General features: G+C 40.5%; 1 protein-coding gene and 1 pseudogene across 1 annotated transcript; one reads left to right on the top strand and one right to left on the bottom strand.

Moving 5' to 3' along the window:
• Positions 1–36: 36 nt before the first annotated feature.
• On the bottom strand, positions 37–6,612 carry LOC130127147 (glucose-6-phosphatase catalytic subunit 1-like; annotated as a pseudogene).
• A 1,319-nt stretch (positions 6,613–7,931) lies between these two features.
• On the top strand, positions 7,932–10,690 carry g6pc1a.2 (glucose-6-phosphatase catalytic subunit 1a, tandem duplicate 2). The gene is made up of 5 exons (XM_056296601.1): positions 7,932–8,201; positions 8,420–8,529; positions 8,781–8,901; positions 9,386–9,501; positions 9,707–10,690. The coding sequence occupies exons 1-5, from the start codon at positions 7,969–7,971 to the stop codon at positions 10,207–10,209; spliced, it is 1,083 nt and encodes a 360-aa protein (XP_056152576.1). The 5' UTR covers positions 7,932–7,968; the 3' UTR covers positions 10,210–10,690.
• The last annotated feature ends 9,598 nt before the right edge of the window (positions 10,691–20,288 follow it).

The raw sequence follows: 20,288 nt of genomic DNA, 5'->3' as shown, positions 1-20,288 counted from the left end.
TCATGGGTTTTACATTTCTTTTTTGTTTGTTTGGTGTTAGGCCAATATTAGGCCAACTATCAAATCGGCTGTGGCCACCCCTGTGAAACAAATGTTGAGATGTTTAGAGCATAAGAACAAGCCGAAAGAAGAAGAGGTGTTAGGCCAAATGTCAGGTGAAAAATTTTCTGACAGTGTTTATGGCATGCTTTCATGTGTTTCGACATGATGCGGACATTATGGTGCAGTGCGCACGTTACCTGTAGATGTCACTGGCGTGCAGCCAGCCATTTGTTACGCCGCAAAACGCTTTCTTCACTTGTGGTCGATTAAATTGCTAAAAAGTTATGAGGAAAAGCTCCGCGGCGTGGCCACAAACTGGTCCAAAATGAGCAAACTAAAGCGATTTGATAAAGAGGATTGATCCTATGAAATTAATTTAATGAAAAGGGTTGATTTTTTTTGCTGTTGTAATATTTTGCCCCCCCCTTTTTTTATCTTTCAATGTGAAAACGGCAAAATAAAAAAAATAAAAAATGGGAGCGACCCTCGGGTGATTTCGGATGGGGTATGTTGTGATCTGTGATTTACGCCAATATTCCCGCAACGACAACTCAACTTTGACCATATAATAATAATAATAATAATAATAATAATAACTTTGGCAAACAAATAATGGCGACAAAACGTTGAGTGACGGATCACCTATTTCAAGCAACTTTCAAGTCCCTGCAACAAGTTGATTTTCGTACCGTATCGAAATGAATGGAAACCAATGGCTGCCTGGAAGGTAGGAAAAACTCATAAAAAAGAACAATACTACAGTTTGTTTTGGAGAATGGTTGGCAGAAATGTAACGTACAACGCTCCGTGACTTGGGCTAAAACATGCAGAAACATCTGTATGGTCCTTTAAACACAAATTGTAGAGTGGACATCTGCTCTGGAAGGGGCGGTGCAGCTTACACGCCTGCTCGTCATTCACTGTTCATGCACAGGCCATGCACTGTATAGACTCAGGTTGGTGGATGTTAGCCTCTTCTCACAAGTTTTCTGCCCCCTATTAATAGCTGCACCCCAGTCATCCCCTTTTTACCCCATCTTCTTTCTATCTATCTATCTATCTATCTATCTATCTATCTATCTATCTATCTATCTATCTATCTATCTATCTATCTATCTATCTATCTATCTATCTATGTCTATCTACATACACACCCACATACAGCAAGCAGTACCGTTTAGATTACAGCCTTCATGAGATAACCCAGGAAAAGAGCTTTTAGAATCTTTACAGATAAGACGTTTAAAAGAAGACGGGTTTCGCTTGTGGGAAATATCACAAGGCCATGGGCATTGTGTCATTAAGGGAGTATTTTGCATAAACCTCATAATCTACACAGTTGGTACTACAGGTTCATTTATGTTGGAAACCAGGGACATGGGTGGAAGGGTACAATTTCATATCTGTCTAGCAGCAAGTCGGTGACTTAGAAATGAGATTCATTTGGATTTTTCCCTTCCCTGAAGACTATCTGCTGCTTAAAGGGCATGTGCTGTCTACGTAATGTTCTGCCCCTTGACCTGCCATGTCTCGTTTGAGAGCTCAGGCTATGGTGTAAGACAGTGTCGCTATGCGGGACTGCCGAGTGGATGGAGCGTGGTCTAGTTAATATTTAATGGTTGTCCCTGCCAGGGAATTAATCAGTATTATTCTGTTTCATTCTGAGAAAACCAGCACGATTTATAAGAATCATGGCTAAAAGATAAGCATCAATTAAAAAAGTTTTATTCAAACAAAAAAGTGCTTTCCCCCATCATGTTACCATTGTCTAGTAGGAAACATTGAGGGTTTTTGCCTCCTGAGCTCTCAACAATATTTTTTTTCCCCTAAAGATTATTAATCTATCATTTGGCCTCGTTATTTGCCACATCAGGAGCTCATTTTAACTTCAAATCAGTTTGCAAAAGGATAGGATTTTAAGACCAGAGAGCATTCATCATGAACATTTACTGTAACACAAAATTGGTAAGTGCACCATCATACTGGTCTATATATATATAACTTTGTTAAAAGAAACACTCAACAGTAGGGAAAGTGCTCAACAAATAAGGAGCAAAATAATCCAGTTAGTCAAGTAAATTTTCTATGAGACAGTACAAGCCTGTTTCATGCCTCCTTATTTGTTGAGCACTTTCCCTACCGTTGACCGTTGAGTGTTTCTTTTAACAAAGTTACATTCTTTTAACAAAGTTATATATCTATCCCTTCTACTTCTGAACAAACAAAAACGACAAGCTACCGTGTTCATGGGTTCACGGGCAGTTTTGTCAACCACTATTGATAACAGGAAGTTTTTTGGGGTTTTTTTGCCACGAGGGAAGTGCAGTCTGTTAAAACCAAAAGAAAAATTCAGCATGGCAAGCCCTTACACAACAATCATGGACAAAGGCTGGAACAACTGTAATTTGAGACTCACGGGGCATGTAATGGTATTGGCTTTCTATAATAGGTTATAACAATAAACAGACCTTGGCCAGTATGATCATTTAAATTCATCTACTGGTAAAGAACATTACTTATATTATTTCAAAAGTGCATGTCCACCCCGGTCCAAAAAAAGCAGTAGCTCCAACTAAACATACTGACTTAAATTACTTATTGAACTTGGAAGTCTGTCCCTTAAACACAAGTTCTTATCGCTTGGCTTTCCCTGACAGAGCCAGCAGAAAGCCCATGGCACCAGAGCGGTTGGGATAAAAAGTGCAACTGCACTCTTACTGAAGGACAGGCAATAGAAAAGTGCCTGGCTGTTCAACGAAACTGTCATCCCATCCAATAGCTGCAGTAGCAATAAGGAGACAACAATAAAAGACATCTTGAAAAAGATGCTTCTGCTCTTTCTAGTTTGGGTGTAGAGAGGCAAGTGCAGGTCCATGCCCAGGCCAAAGAGTGTGCCCATGTTATGCAGGAGGCTGGCAAATGGGGTGGTGTCCAGGTGGACCCACTCCCCCTTCACACACCACCGCTGGGCTTTCTCCAGGGTCCACAGCAGGTCCACACCCACAGCCCTCAGCAGCAGGTAAAAGCCAACAGCAAAGGAGGTCAGGAAGAGGGTGGTGTAGAAGTACTTTTTCATGCTAGCACTATAGATACACTGTGTGTTGGAAACAACCTCAGCTACGATCATTCCTGATGAGAAAACAGACAAGAGTATCCATGAAACGGGGACGATGAAACCAGCAACCACAGAAATAACTCCACCTGATCCTGTTTCACAAACTAAATTAATCTGAGGCTTTCCAATTGGAAATCAACAAATGTCTTCTTTAAAAGATTTGAAAGTATAAAATCTAGAATTACCACATGCGCCATTTTCCATTAGTTGTGTTTTGTTTTATTGTACTTAACACTTGCTGACTAGAAGCCCACTTGCCTAATGCTTGTGCTTCACAGGATATTGCAACATTGGCCTACCCAAACTGAGCTAGAATGGCATTTTGTGGAAGAAGTGTAAAAATAGTAGCCAAACTCCCGTAGATACTCACATTATTTCCATGATTATATCAAAAGGATTAACATATCACCCTCTACTTAACAAGTAAACTAACCTGTGATGACTCCAGTGATGTGGGAAGTGGGCAGCCATGTAGACCCTGGACATGCAGACCAGTAGCACTACCAGGCCCATCAGGATCCATAGAGCTGTCTGCAAGAACATGAGAGAGAAGACTTTAAGGACAGACAAGTGATTTGACTAAATGGACATGAGTGCATGGGTAAGTACGGTCTAGTCTCATAATGCCCAATGCTAGTCTCACAATGCCCAATGCTCTAAGTACTGAAGAGCAGAGTGGCAGTATGATGGTACTAGAGTGGCAGTAGGATGCAAATATTACACAGGATTAAAGATGAACAGCCAAGACCAAAGGCTGCGAATCGGTCTGTCAACCTAACAGTGTAATCAGAATCAGAATACTTTATTCCTTCTGATTCTGATTACACTGTTAGGCTGACAAACCGATTCGCAGCCTTTGGTCTTGACTGTCCGCAATGCTTAAACCGTAAAGATTTTGTGGGACAGGTTTACTTGTGAAAAAAGAGAAAACGCTCATTTAAGAAAACCTAGTTAAAGTTGACAGCAAGACCCAAGAAAATGGTGCAATAATTGTTTTTTTCTTCTTTTATAAAAAACAGGCAGAAATAAATAATAAATATAAATAATAAAATAATAATACAATAATAATAATTTAATAAATAATAAAATTGAAACAATAAATAGAAAACATGCACTTCTAGAATTAAGTTTAAGAAACTCGGGGGCCAATGAAAAATAGAATTACTTGTCTATTTCCTTATATTTACACAAACCCACCTGTACAAGAGAGGAATACATCGTTTCTGCATTGCAATGGATAGTAGAGCCGTGACCATCACATACCACACGCCAGCAGCACCCATTGCATGACCTGAAGGGCTTCCTACAAAGACCAGTATTCTGCAGCTTTAGGAGCTATGCACATTCGTCTCATCTTGATATTTCAGTTTCAAATGTATGTAATTCTTTGCAGCACATTGGCTGTTCACATCAAATTTCTACCTCAGGGTACTAAGAAAAGCTTATTTTAAATCACTGATGAAAATTTTATGCTTGTTTCTTGATATTTAAAGAACCTATTTTTGATTATCTAGAAAATGTAGGACATTCATTTTTCACTATTGTGGAAGCAACACTTATTATGTAATACACACCACATAGTCCACTTCTGCAACTCACTATGAACTTACTGTCTATGATGTCAGAAATTCGAGGCAAGGATCATGTTTATTGGTAGTCTTCTTTAAACAAATCATTGCCCCAGTCTTTAAATGAAAGCAAAAATGCACCTAAGCATGAACTCACATTCACATGCACAAACACAGATGCACTATCACTATCACTCACACACATGCACACACACACATGCATGCATGCACGCACACACCATGGAGCAGATTCAATCACACCGCTGACAAACTACTATCCCAACTGATAATTTGGACGTAGATAAGATGAAATCAATGAAAGGGCCAAAGGTATAATTGTTTATAACCCAATATTCATAACACATATATCACTTTTAATCAAATAACGCTGTGTGTACTTGCCAAACACGATATACATTATCCTGGATAGTAATCTGTAGACTTGGGCATACTAAAGCAGACTGTGTTAGTAGCTCACTGTACCACAGCTTGCTTAATCATCACTTGAAATCCTTTTGATTGCCTTTGAGCCTTTGATTATGTCTCCTCTCATGTACAAATGTGAGGGTTGTTTGTGACAGTGATACAATCATTTGCTTTTGGAGGAAATCCCATTGTTCGCTTGTTACAAAGCTGATGAATTCTTAGAGAAAGGACGATGAACCTTCTAAAGTAAAAGAACCAAAATGGGTCTGAAATAAACACTACCTGGTCCGGTCTCACATGTGATGGGGAACTACCGTAGAGAAGGGGCTGATCCTGGTCTGTAGAACTGAGTCTCATGAACCCACCAATATGGTCGCTCCCCAAATAGAACTCTGTTTTGGAAAGACAGTGTTCAGTTGACACCCAAACACTTCCCCAACCCCTTTTCTTCCAATAGTTCTTGGCCAATTACTTCACTCTTCCGTGCTGTCCCAGTCGCTGCTCCATCATACCTTCTCCGATACATGTGGGGTCGCCAGCCGCTTCTTTTCACCTGATAGTGAGGAGTTGCCCCAGGGGGATGTAGTGCGTGGGAGGATCACGCTATTCCCCCCAGTTCCCCCTCCCCTCTGAACAAGCACCCCTACTGACCAGAGGAGGTACTAGTGCAGCGACCAGGACACATACCCACATCCGGCTTCCCACCTGCAGACACGTCCAATTGTGTCTGTAGGGACGCCCAACCAAGCCGGAGGTAACACGGGGATTCGAACCAGTGATCCCCGTGTTGGTAGGCAACGTAATAGAGTGCTACGCCACCTGGATGCCCTACACTTTTTTTATTCTGTGTGTAAAAATAAAAGAGCAAAATGTGTTGATGAACTTTAAGCTTTCATCAACTGAACTTCCATCCATCCATCCATTATCCAAACCGCTTATCCAATTAGGGTCACGGGATGCTGGAGCCTATCCCAGCAGTCATTGGGTGGCAGGCAGGGGGACACCCTGGACAGGTCGCCAGGCCATCACAGGGCAATTGAACTTACTAATAAATAATAATAATAATAATAATAATAATAATACTTTTACAGCACTTTTCAAAACAATGTTACAAAGGGCTTTACATGGTTGAACCAGGATTAAAACATTTGAAGACCGAGCCATGTAAAATCATGCAACTCTTGGCACTCTGCAAACCTACAAAGAGATGCATTTGACTATAAAACTGATAATTAAGATTACCATTTCAGGACCAAGTTCAGCCAGTCTCCGATCACAGCCACCCAAATGAGCCTGATTGCTATGTCCCTCCGCAAGTGGAGCCAGATGGGAGAAGAAGCAGAAGTATGTGGTGTGCAGGTCGGCCACTGTGGATGCCAAGCTAAACTAGTCCTCATACCTGCTGTACTTGGTCTGCAGGTGGACTGCAAGCTCAACTCCCCAGCTGTGGAGAATATCCATATCACCGCTGCAAATAGAGACCTCGCACCAAACACGAGGCAGTGAAACTGGGGTGGAAATCTGGGCAGAGCAAGGGATTTGTTATCTTTCCTGGAGTAGAGGGCAGTCAATCAACTTGCCGTTAGGCTCTTTTAGCAGGATTCTCGGGTTTGTATGTATGAGCTCTGCTGGACTTTACTCAGGATAAATGAATTTGTTTGTCTTTTGGCAGTACAGACAGGTCCCTTAACCTTTACATCTATGAGGCCTCTTCTGCTGAAATATATAATTTCAGAGATTAACTACTGCCTCGCCTACATATAAAAGGCTTCGTTTCTTTTTTTTTTTTAATTTAGTCAGAGAACAATCAGTGACAGATACTGTGGACTCACATGGCTGCTATTGAAATGCAGTTTTTTCTTGGTTCACATTTTACTGCCTGGACAGTTCCTTGCAAGGAAAACGGCTATTTTCCGTTTTCTAGCCTGGCCTTGTGACCCGGTGTAAGAATTGCGAAAGATTTTTTTTTTTTTATCAGAGATGGCCAGTTTCCTCAAAACAAGAAAAATTATACATCATCTTTGGGGACTGCCCCACAAGACCTATTTGCTAAACAGATAGTGCCTCATGATCGACCTACAACCATCAAGTCCACTACATTTTATTACCATCTATCTCTCAAGCTCCCGAAGTTCAACCTTAATCATTCAATCATTGACCTCCTTATGTAACCTACAAATGGATTACTCCATATTTTTGCCTGGTGAGACGTCTTCAGCAAATCATGAAAAATTGATTACATAACTGACAGAATATTACCTGATAATTTAGTGTTTCCTTTCAGAATTTCATCAAACCCTTAATAACGTAGGCGATGTTAAAAAAAATTCAACATTTATGATTTCTTTGTGAAGGACATGTATATTATCATTTTCATGGACTTACAGGACAAACCTGACAACATTGTCCTGAAATAGTGCAATGCTAAACCACTGCACTCTGCTGTAGGATGAAGACACACGAGTGCATCCGATCCACTTGAGTCATTGATATACTGCAAACTGTACACCTGTGTGTAATTGCTTTGCATGGCAGGGGTCAAACAGTGGGAGAAAGGCTCCGACTGACCTTTTGTTTTCCCACTATCTTCCATAATTGTTTGCATGATGCCTCTCAGTAACAGTACAAACCTCCCAAACTACCCTGACTCCTAGTGTTTTATTACACATGTGCAAGGTCCAAAGATCAACTTGAGCATGCGTCTGGGTGGTGGGTCCCTCCGGTATAAATACGACCTGCGGTAACACAAATAGCAACAGCGCTGTTCTGTATTTCCCTGATATCACCCTGACACTTCCCTCAGGGAGCAGAGCTAAGATGCTTAATGCTATAATGGATGCCATGCAAGGTTTTGGGGTGAGCACAACCCACTACCTACAGACCAACTACAAGGATGCCCAGGGCTTGTTTCTCTGGGTCTCCTGGGCAGCAGACCTAAGGAACACCTTCTTCATTTTCTTTCCCCTTTGGTTTCACCTACGGGCTTCGGTGGGCATCAAACTCATCTGGGTGGCTGTGATTGGAGACTGGCTCAACCTAGTATTCAAGTGGTAAGTCAGAATATATCCTCATCATGAACAGAATCTTGAGCCAGTATTTTGCAACAAAAAATATCTTGTTTCATTTGCAAGATCTATAATTGTGGAAAATTTGGGGTACATTTTAAGTTAAAGAGAGCAACAGCAGAAGGAAAGAAATTGAGCCTCCTCAACTGCTTGTACTGTAAATGAGACTATAACTCAATACATGTCTGTAATGTCCTCATAAGGATTCTGTTTGGCGAGAGACCTTACTGGTGGGTCCATGAGGCAGCTTACTACGCAAACACTGTCGCTCCTCACATTGAGCAGTACCCCATGACCTGCGAGACTGGGCCAGGTAAACGCCATCACTTCACATGCACGCATTTCATTTCAACTTATCCCACCATACTTGAGCTCTCATGATATATAAGGCACTGATTAATTCTGCCTAGAGCGGTGTTCTGTATTATGAACTATTGAAAATAACAATATTATCTAAACAACAATGCACTTCTTTATGTATGGTGAGTATTTTTTTTTTTTAGAGATGAAGTGAAGGAAAAAAAGCAGACACTGATATCAAGCCCATCTGTTTGTGTTCTGCAGGCAGCCCGTCTGGCCACGCTATGGGAGCTGCCGGAGTCTATTACACCCTGGTAACCTCCATCCTGGCTATCATGACCAGCAAGAGGAAAAACAGCAACAAAAAATCCACCAACAACAGATGGTAAGTCTTAAATTTCATGTTAGTCCTAGAGAACCCACATTTTCAGAAGTGAAGCATTTCCATTCGATTTCTTCTCCTGTCTTCCCTCGATGTTGGTGTTGTTTACCATTTTCCTCTGTCTACTGCTTATCAATTTAGACACCCTATCTGTTCACAGCTCTGGTTGATTATTTACCTCTGAAAACCCACATAAATGCCTGGAAAGGGGGGATGGTTAAAGATTGCACAGGTTGTTTGACACATAAACAGCTAGTCGTGCTACTCGTGATTAGAAAAAATGTGGAAATTGTTCTATTGCTTTAAAACCTTGTTTGTTTGTTCTAGGGAACCAATACCAAAGGCTAGACAGGTTCAAATCAAGCACTCGCAGCGCTTGCAGCCAGTCCTTATCTGAAGCCCTGTTTCACAACCATGTTTTGTCCCCTGTAAACATTATTGTCAGTGAAGTTTCCTGAATTTGTATTTTGAATTTGTATTTTGACAGGTATTTGAAGGCGATTCTATGGACTGTATTCTGGGCAGTCCAGGTTTGTGTCTGTCTGTCTAGGGTCTTCATTGCTGCCCACTTCCCCCACCAGGTCATTGCTGGAGTCATCACAGGTCAGCACCAAAACCTCTAAACATTTTCTTTGATCGGGTATTTCCAAAGGGCCCAATTAGCACAATGATTCAGTCCATATTCATTATCTGTGTACACAGTGAGGTTGGACAATTTTGTAGCCTTGTTTTTCTCTTCTATTCTATTGTGAGATGCGTGTCACTTAACACTGACCTCCCTTTTTTGATGTGATTCTATTGATCCAAGGCATGATCGTGGGTGAGGCCTTCAACAGGACTCAGTGGATCTACAATGCCAGCATGAACAAGTACTTCTACACCACCCTCTTCCTGACCTCCTTTGCTGTTGGCTTTTACCTGCTGCTGAAGGCTGTGGGTGTGGACCTGCTGTGGACCCTGGAGAAAGCCCAAAAATGGTGTGTTAGGGCAGAGTGGGTTCACCTGGACACCACCCCCTTTGCCAGCCTCCTGCGTAACATGGGCACGCTCTTCGGCCTGGGCCTGGGCCTACACTCGCCCCTCTACACCGAGTCCAAGAAGAGCAGCAGCACCCTAGTTAAGGCAGGGTGCATTGTCAGCTCTCTGCTTCTGCTGCACCTGTTTGACTCCTTCAAGCCCCCCACGCACACTGCAGCCCTTTTCTACCTGCTGTCCTTCTGCAAAAGTGCCACCGTTCCCCTGGTCACCATCAGCATCATCCCATACTGTGTCAATGGAGCTCTGAGCCTACAGAACAAGAAAAGCCTGTGAGCCACCCACTCAGATTGATTTAAAGACTGATGAAGCAGGAACTTAATAGATTTCAGAACTTTTGCATGGGTAGGTGCTTTCTTACTTACATATGACCATCAACTGATCATCAGAAAATAGCATGGAAATTGTCACTGGTATCATTTGGCCACCTTGTGCAGATGTTGGGGAATCTTGATAGTTCTGAACACTATGGGACAATAAGTAAAAGCACCGTCTAGCGTACCCAGTGGCACTTATCTGTTAAAACGTATTGAAACAATGATACATTAGAACTGGTTTAAAATCCAGAATCAGGACTGGATCAAGGCAGGAGCCTATCAAGAGAATGTGTCTTTGGAGTTGCAATGTCAAACCTCAATGTAAAGAGAACAGTTTCACTCAGGACTTCCATGTATTATTTCAGCTGTATTATTGGTGTATTTTTTTAATGTTATTTTTTCTTTACAAAGTATTTTTGAAGTTCTGTCGTTTTTTTAATAAAAATATTAAAAAAGTTTTAAATGGTGGTTCATGTTTAACTCCATTACATGTTACTTTATAGTGTATGCTTTGCCCTGCAATCATCATATAACTGCAGAAGAAAGCTACACTTTCACAATTAATTGAAATTCAATAAGGACTTATTTTACACAAAGTTATTTGCATATGTGACCCATAAAATGTGGGTTCCACATACACACATTCACCCAACACTTGCTTCAAAAATGCTCTCATGTGCGAGTGGTACGAGTTCATGAGATAAAGATACTACTCAGATCGAATCATGGTGAAGCAATGTGGTGGCTGAATCTAATGATTTACTAAGGACCAAAGCCCTGTTCTTTAGCCCTACACACATTGGTGACATAAATACAAACGTCATAGGACTGTCATGTGCGTAAAGCCAAACGTTTTGGCTGAACATTCAATATTTGTCTGGCTGTATTTTTCGCACTTTTGTACACAATAGATGTAACTACGTCTAAGTAGGCAGAAACTGTTGTGTTTGACTGTTGTGGATTTTAAATGTGTTTTTCAGAAACTGGGTCGAAACTAAATGTCATGTCCGGAGCAGATTGTAACAGGTACTCATTAAACATAGACAACCCACTGATGGTTTTCAACTGTAAAACTATGATTTGACATGAAACTGCTTCCCATTTTATGTCAGCACAATATTTCCAGATGCAGTAAGGCGATGATGCACAGGGCAACTTGTGTAGCACTGATGTGCAACATCCTGCAAGGATCTTATAATTGTTTTATCATCCAAAACTATACAGTTTGTGACTGAGTATATGCAAAGCGAGAATGATCTTTTAAATAATTATTTCAAAGTAACTACAACATCTTCATGAGTGTTTGCTAATGGAAGGATAAAAAAAAAATCTGTATTCATTACCAAAGAGTTGCTATGCCACTAAGAAAATTGGGTCAAGCATTTTTAGGCGGGAATTGGGTGATCTGCAAAGGCCTGTCAAGTGTAGTTTGTCCTCAATGTGGAAAAAGAGGCTAATGACATGCAGGGTATTGATATCAACGTGTTGCAGACCTCACATGTCTCAGTCCCTACAGGAGTATACTCTGAACTGTACACAGATACTCTCATCAGAAACACACAGACTGTAAACAATGATTGTTAAATTTTTTTTTAAAAAGTCTTGCTGCATGCTGTCATCTGCTCCATCATACCTTCTCCGATACATGTGGGGTCGCCAGCCGCTTCTTTTCACCTGACAGTGAGAAGTTTCACCAGCGGGAAGTAGCGCATGGGAGGATCACGCTATTTCCCCCAGTCCCCCCCCCCCCAACAGGCGCCCGACCAACCAGAGGAGGAACTAGTGCATTGACCAGGACACATACCCACATCCGGCTTCCCACCCGTAGACATGGCCAATTGTGTCTGTAGGGATGCCCGACCAAGCCGGAGGTAACATGGGGATTCGAACTGGTGATCTCCCCGTGTTAGTAGGCAATGGAATAGACCGCTACGCTACCTGGAAGTCCCAGAGAAATTATTCTGCATTGGCAGAGGCTAGGTTAAAGTTAGCTTCCATTCATCCATCCATTATCCAAACCGCTTATCCAGCTCTCAGGGTCGTGGGGATGCTGGAGCCTATCCCAGCAGTCATTGGGCGGCAGTCGGGGAGACAGCTTGGACAGGCCGCCAGGCCATCACAGGGCCCACACACACACACACACACACACTTAGGGACAATTTAGTACAGCCGATTCACCTGACCTGCATGTCTTTGGACTGTGGGAGGAAACCGGAGCACTCGGAGGAAACCCACGCAGACACGGGGAGAACATGCAAACTCCACACAGGACAACCCAGGGCAACCCCCAAGGTTGGACTACCCTGGGGCTCAAACCCAGGACTTTCTTGCTGTGAGATGACCGCACTAACCACTGCGCCACCATACCCAAAACATTATATAGTAACTCTAATTGTTCTATTAAACTCAGAAATGGTACTTCTCCAAGGTTTGACCTCAAGATAGGTCTTAAGCAAGGTTGTCCAATCTTATTTGTTTCTTTTAGCTACTCAAATCCTTGCTGATCACATCACTAGGAATAATTTAAATGGAATCTCTGCTGCAGGAAGAGAGATCGTAATTAGCCAGCTAGCAGATGACGCTACTATTTTACTGAAAGACAGCAGTAAAATATCTTATACCCTTGACCTAATTCTAAACCTATGACCTGTTAATTCAAGAGAGAGGATAAACATATCCACGTTGGCACTCCTACTGATTATTGCAGCTTGGTAGCCAACTAAGCCATTTGGAGCCAGGTTTATGGAGATTTACGACGGCGCTGCCCGATAGTCTCTCTTTGAATGCAGGGACAAGTGTGTAAAGTTGGTTGAATTAGGTTTTCGGTCTTGGTTTACTGAAATGGGTTTTTATGTGTAGCCCCCTATATATCAGTACAAGGGATTTAACATCAGATCATGCCTATTATTGGATGAAATCATCTTTCTACCACTGTAAATAAACACAGCTGTAATTATTACTTCTTTTACGTGTTTTTCTCCATCTGCAAATCTGAAGATGTGAATAGCCAGATATGCAGATATTTACATCCATCCATCCATCCATCCATCCATCATCTGAACCGCTTATCCTGCTCTCAGGGTCCCGGGGATGCTGGAGCCTATCCCAGCAGTCATTGGGCAGTTGGGCGGCAGGCGGGGAGACACCTTGGACAGGCCACCAGGCCATTACACAGGCCCCCTCCCCACACACACACACAAATTCCTACCTAGGGGCAATTTAGTATGGCCGATTCACATGACCTACATGTCTTTGGACTGTGGAAGGAAACCAGAGCACCTGGTGGAAACCCATGCAGACACAGGGAGAACATGTAAACTCCACACAGAGGACGACCTGGAATGACCCCCCCCTTCCTTCCAAGGTTGGAGTACCCGGGGCTCGAACCCAGAACCTTCTTGTTGTGAGGCAATCACGCTAAACCACTGCGCCACTGTGCCGATATTTACATATATTCTGAAAATCTGTTAAAATTTTAAAAAGATAAAAAATATCAGTAAGTCTATCAATTACCAACAAAGAGTTTTTTCAAGCAATTGGAATCTTTTTATGAGAATGCATTGCATCTTAACTCTTTGGTATGATAATCTGCCAAATTAATTTGTGCAATTTGTGCAATACATCTACTACTACTACTTTTGGCTGCTCCCATCAGGGGTCGCCACAGTGGATCATCTGTTTCCATCTCTTCCTGTCCTCTGCATCTTCCTCTGTCACACCAGCTACCTGCATGTCCTCTCTCACCACATCCATAAACCTCCTCTCTGGCCTTCCTCTTTTCCTCTTCCCTGGCAACTCCATTTTCCGCATACTTCTCCCAATATACCCAGCATCTCTCCTCCACACATGTCCAAGCCATCTCAATCTTGCCTCTCTTGTTTTGTCTCCAAACAGTCAAACCTGAGCTGTCCCTCTAATATACTTGTTCCTAATCCTGTCCTTTTTTGCCACTCCCAATAGAAATATTAGCATCTTCAACTCTGCCACTTCCAGCTCAGCCTCCTGTCTTTTCATCAGTGCCACTGTCTCCAAACCATATAACATAGCTGGTCTCACAATCATCTTGTAAACCTTCCCTTTAACTCTTGCAATACCTTACTTCATGTGCTGCTGCATAACCCAATTTTCCAGTAGTGAACCGTGGGGTCTGGCAGTGGGCCTTCGACGACGCAATGATATTGTAATCAGCCCAATTTTTGGGGTATTTTTTTAATATGTGAACAGCTCTGACACACAGCTCTAACACACACACACACACACACACACACACACACACACACACACACACACACACACACACAAAGTGCACCCATCGCAGCACCACAGGTGAAAACCTGCGACACACACAGCTCACCTACACACACACACACACCACCAGTAACTCAGCGCCTCAAGATCCACCAAAATCAAATCCATTGGCCATCAAATAGCCTGTCTCTCTCCATACTTGGAAAACAATGAAAATGCACATGACATGGACAGCGCTAGCATGCAGCATCGTAAAACCTCTTCTTTACAAACTGACCAGACCAAGTCAAAGCAATTCATGAGCAAAGAATAGAAATAACGATAAAATCAACCTTCACATGCAGAATACGCCATGAGCAAAGTCGCAATACAATCATATGCAAAATATGCCAAACCTTATGCCATAATATTGAGTATAGTAGGCCTAACGTTACATGAGCAAAGTGTGGTATTTACCAGCTATGAAGTGCCATCACAATATGTAAAACGAATACGCCAGCTTTTATTTGGAGTAAAATAAAATTAGGTTACCTTCTTAGGCTACTTGAATATAAAGTCCCTCTGTCGGTCCTTCTTTGTGAAGTGGGCAATGGCAGCATCATGCAGTTTGTCCTTGGATGTAAGTTCCATCAGAGGGCCTTTTTCTGTGGACATCAGTGCCAAAGCTCCCAGTCGATCCTGTCCCGTTGTGTTTCTGGTGTGCGTCTTGATGCGCTTCAGGGCCGAGAAAGACCGCTCAACTGAAGAGGTGGATACGGGGATGGTCAACACCAGACAGGTGAGGTGATGAAGAATAGGTGAGACAAGAACGGGAGTTGGCCTTCCATTTCCAATCACTTGTTGCTTTTCCCCGAAAGCAAGTCTTGAGAAGGGTAACGCTAACAAGCTAGCAACAACGTCGCTCTCGGTGAAACGTTGCCGCTCTGACGTTCGCGTTGCTCCTGTCAAAGCACGTGATTCCTTCGTTGCCCTGACAATATTTGGCTAGTCAGCTAAGTTAGCTAGCATAAGTTATCAATCAATTTATTTTAATTTTTAATAAAAAAATCAATCAATCAACTTGCATTTTTATAACCGATCTTCGCCCATTACATCAATACACTATACATATTTATCAAAACAACTACTTGTTCTTTCTGAATGAATGAATGAATGAATGAATGAATGAATGAATGAATGAATGAATTATTTCGGTCATACATTTGTGTTCATATGCGACAGACAGAAAAACAAAACATCATCGTATATATTTACATCAGTCCATTATACACAACAAAACTCAATCAATCAATGACCGAAAAAGGAATAGGCTGAAGCCCGAGGCTTATTGTTGCCTACTCTATACAGCCTTAAGTTAACCTAGAATATCAAAGTTACAAAAGGAAGAAGTAAAAAAAGAAAATCTTTTACTAAGTTGTAATCCTTAATTATTTTACTTTTTTTATGATCAGTAGTTTTTATTTTTCTTTAACACAAATACAGGCCATGACATCACACATGGATTACAGAGATGGAAGGAACAATTTAACAGGGCCTACTAGACAATATCAAGAGAGAGACACATTTGGATTAAGGGTGATCATAGGACGAGTCTTAACAGTATACAAGACAATAGGAACAGCAGATAGAAAGTAAAAAAAAAATTAAAATAAAAACATAGTTGGCAGATAGAGAGTAGTCTATACATAGATGTTAAGATATAGATTAGTTGTCACAGATTACACAGGGCCTTTAATGAAGGAAATATAGTGCGTCCACTTGGCCTCATATTTCTCCACCTGGTTGATGAGTCTAAAGGAGAGTCGCTCGTGTGCTGCCACAATTCCCAGATGGGAAAACCATACATTAGTGTTAGGTAGGGTGGCCGACCTCCACTCTGTTACCATGAGCTTTCTACCCAACATCAGGGCTGTCTGGACCCACTCTGCCCGTGTTCGTGGAAGAGCTTTTAAAGGAGTAGGGTCTCCCAGAACAAAGAGGCTTGGAGAAAATGGGATGTCTGTTGTTATTATAAGTTTGATATTATCATATATAGCTGTCCAGAATTCTTGTGCAACACGGCAAGACCACAGCATGTGGATAAGCGTACCCGGGCCCTCCCCACACCTCCAGCAGTCAGGGCTGTCTCTTAGTTTCACCCTGTATAACCTTGAGGGGGTCCAGTATACCCTGTTAATTATTTTGAACTGTACTAATCTTGTCCTGAGTTCCCGTGATGTTTTCTTATAATTCCTTAAAATGTTTTCCCACTCCTTACTGGTAAAGGTAAGATTAAGATCGATCTCCCAGATTAACTTTAAATTGGATCCCAAACCATCAGAGTGTTTAGTCAACAACAAGTAATATTGTGAAGCTTCATGGCCTGTGCCAAACACCTTAACTATATCCGACAGTACATCTGAACTAGGCGGGGTTGGAGAGATAGACCCAAAAGTTTAATTATATTACATTTTAAAGTTTTTCTGAAACTCAACAGCGAGCTACACAATTTCAACTCATCATTAAGACCATTCCATCTCTATATATTAATGTAATCCTATCACCACCACAGATATACTCAAAATATATATCTTCATTATTTTCACCATTATTATCAGGCGCAATAATGTACACCAAACTAGTATTGGTTAGAAAGATTATGCATCAGTTTCAGTAACGTTGTGAATTCTGGAGGGAGAGAGGGGAAGTAAGGGCATTTTGAGGATCTGACCCTTAAGGGGTTTCAACCGAAAATAATTGTGAAATATGTGTAACACAAACATTAAAATACATTCCCTTACAAAAAAAAGCCTTCTTCTAAACACTTGTGGCAAACCTCTAGCAAACTTTCACACTGGCCAAACAGACCCGCTAACATCCGCCTTTTTACATTGACCAAAGGTGGACATTAGCGGGTTTTTGGCCAGTGTGGTTTAAAGTCAGCGCGAGCAGCAACGTTTCACCGGCCAATCAGGTAGCAGTTCATTTACAAATATTAATGAACTTCCCCTGCCACTCACCGGCCAATCAGGCAGCACTTCTTTTATTAATATTAATGAGCCTTCCCCTTTTTTTCTTCTTTTTTCCCTTTTCTAATTGACACACTCAAAAAAACATACAATAACTCGCAGAGGAAACATAAGCCATATAACACATCACAATATTTCCACTATCAAATCAAATGTTGACAGAATACACAAACAAAACAAAACAAAACAAAATAGGGGGGATCTACAAAGGTACATATACAAGTTTATAAACCAAATTAACTTCCAAATCACTGGGCAAAGAATCAAAAGGCTTAATCCATGGGGACACAAATCAAAACAATAATAAATGAGATATATCTCCATAAATCTTTCTTGCCATTTTGTTAGAATACATTTTTTTAAGAGATGAGAAAAATAATTTGAAATCATTTATGAACCAAACAAAAGAGGGCTTAATATTTCTCCATTTACTATAATGAATATGATATTTACCCATAAGCATAACAATATTAATCATATCAGAAATGGATGTTTAGGTTATCCATGTAAAACAAAATATGAGAAATGTCAAAGAAAGGAATGTCGTTTACCTTAAGCGATATCCATTTTTTAAATCAACCCAAAATCTTTTAGACACGGGGCAATAGAAGAACATATGCTCTAAAGTTTCAGCGGTTGCATTACAAAATGTACAGGGATCCACTTCAAATTTGAACCTTTTCTCAAGAAAATCTGCAACTGGGTAGACCTTATGAATTATTTTAAAGTGAGTTTCCTTTACGTTTGGGGAAATGGGCCATTTAATAAATTTAGAATGTACATTCACCATAATAGACAAGGTCTCTACATTAGGACCATGTACATACGGCTCTCTATTATAATCATGAAACACTTTGGATTTCAGAATAGCACTGATCAACTTATTATTACATTTTTCATCACATAATGTACAATCATTAATCACTAAATTTGGCAATATCGATTTAAAATTTGAGTATATTAAGGTGTTTTGGATTAACTGAATCAGTGGTAAAGGGATTGCTTTGCAAATCCTACTGTACTCCCTGTGTGTACAATTTAAACTATATTTATTTAAAAAGGCCATGTAGTCCAAAAGGTTACCGTTGCGATCCAATAGATCAGTTACGAACAAAATCCCTTCATCATACCAATTACTCTTAAATATTGATTTCCTATTTATTGTAATCACTCTATTGTTCCATAAAGTTGAACCATGAGGAGAGAAATTATGGTTAAATATCATTTTCCAAAACTGAAGAATTTGTCTATGGAAATCTGACAACTTGATAGGAATCTTCCTACCTCCAAATCATATTTTAAAACGAAATCAAGCCCACCAATTTGTTTGAACAAGGACCTTGGTATGTGAAACCACATAGAAGTTGGCTGTGTCAAGTATGCTTTTAGCCATTTAATCTTAAGAGTTCCAACCACTGATTCAAATTCTAAAGCTGTAATACCACCCTTATCATACCCTTTAACTATATATATAGCTGTGATCTTTTTATATAATGGGTTTTATTTTTCCATATGAATTGGAATATAACTGAGTATGCTTTTATAATATTATCGGGAGAAACATATAGGGAGTGACACGGATAAATTAATTTGGAGATACCTTCTGCTTTAGATAAGATGACTCTACCAAAAATAGTAAGATCTCTGGTTAGCCAGTGACTGAGAGATTTCTTCATATCAGTTATGCGATTAGAAATATTAATATCTTCTCTTCTAATGACATTTTTAGAAGTTGTTATTACTAGATATTTAACTTCAGACTCAACTCTAATTGAAGCAATTTGAGAATCCGTGCATGAATGAATGGGAAGTAATTCACATTTTTTAATATTAAGGGATAATCCTGATGCCTTAGAGAATAATGAAATTGTGTTAAGGGCTTTCTTTACAATAGAATAATTTCTTAAGAAAATTAATGTCATCTGCGAATTGACTAATTCTAAATTCCTTGTCAAAAATAGTAATACCTTGAATTTCGGGATTGTTATTAATAAGAATTGTTAGTAATTGAGTGGTCAAAATAAATAATTTTGGCGATATTGGGCACCCTTAACGAATACCACGTTGTACCTTGAATCTAGGGGTCACTCCAGGGTTCAACGATACAGAACTATATATGTCAGTGTAAAACATCTCAATTACACTGCAAAAGTCTTCTCCAAAACCCAAAGAGTGTAGCGCTTCCAAAGGAATGTTCGATGGTATCAAATGCCTTATAAAAATCAAGAAATAACACAAAACTATCTGTATCAATTAAGTCTCAATAATCAAGCATATCAAGTAAGAGCCTAGTATGGTTATGTATACTTCTACCTTTTATAAAGGCTGATTGACTTCATCGACTATTTGTGTTAAGCCCTCATTTAATCGATTAACATAAACATGTGCCAACAGTTTGTAATCGTTACCCAATAAGGTTATCGTCTCCAATTGTCTAATGAAAGTTGATCTTTGTTGGGTTTCGGGATTAGGGTGATAATACCTTGCTTCATAGTGGGAGAAAGTTTTTTTTGCTGAAATACATTCTAAAAAGGCATTATAGAGCAGTTTTCTTATACCCCCCACCCCCAATAAAAGTGTAGAACTCCACGGTTAAACCTTCAAGTCCTGGTGACTTCCCACTAGACATCCGCAGAATTGCTCTATCCAACTCTTCAATCTTAACCTTATCCTCTATATGTTGTTTGAATTCATCATCCATCATTTTATTAAATTCTCTAATTTTTACAAAAAGCAACAGAAAATTTCCTTGGAAAAGTTGAATTTGTGCAGATTACTATAA

This window comes from Lampris incognitus, chromosome 17 (assembly GCF_029633865.1).
Source record: "Lampris incognitus isolate fLamInc1 chromosome 17, fLamInc1.hap2, whole genome shotgun sequence".
NCBI lineage: Eukaryota > Metazoa > Chordata > Actinopteri > Lampriformes > Lampridae > Lampris > Lampris incognitus.
The sequence above is the reverse complement of the archived record's forward strand: the minus strand, read 5'-3'. Positions and strand labels throughout refer to the sequence as shown.

Coding starts and splice junctions, on each gene's coding strand:
- g6pc1a.2 (XM_056296601.1), top strand. CDS start 7,969: ATGCTTAATGCTATAATGGATGCCATGCAAGGTTTTGGGGTGAGCACA. Junction 8,902..9,385: donor AAATCCACCAACAACAGATG/GTAAGTCTTAAA, acceptor GTATTTTGACAG/GTATTTGAAGGCGATTCTAT. Junction 9,502..9,706: donor CATTGCTGGAGTCATCACAG/GTCAGCACCAAA, acceptor TATTGATCCAAG/GCATGATCGTGGGTGAGGCC.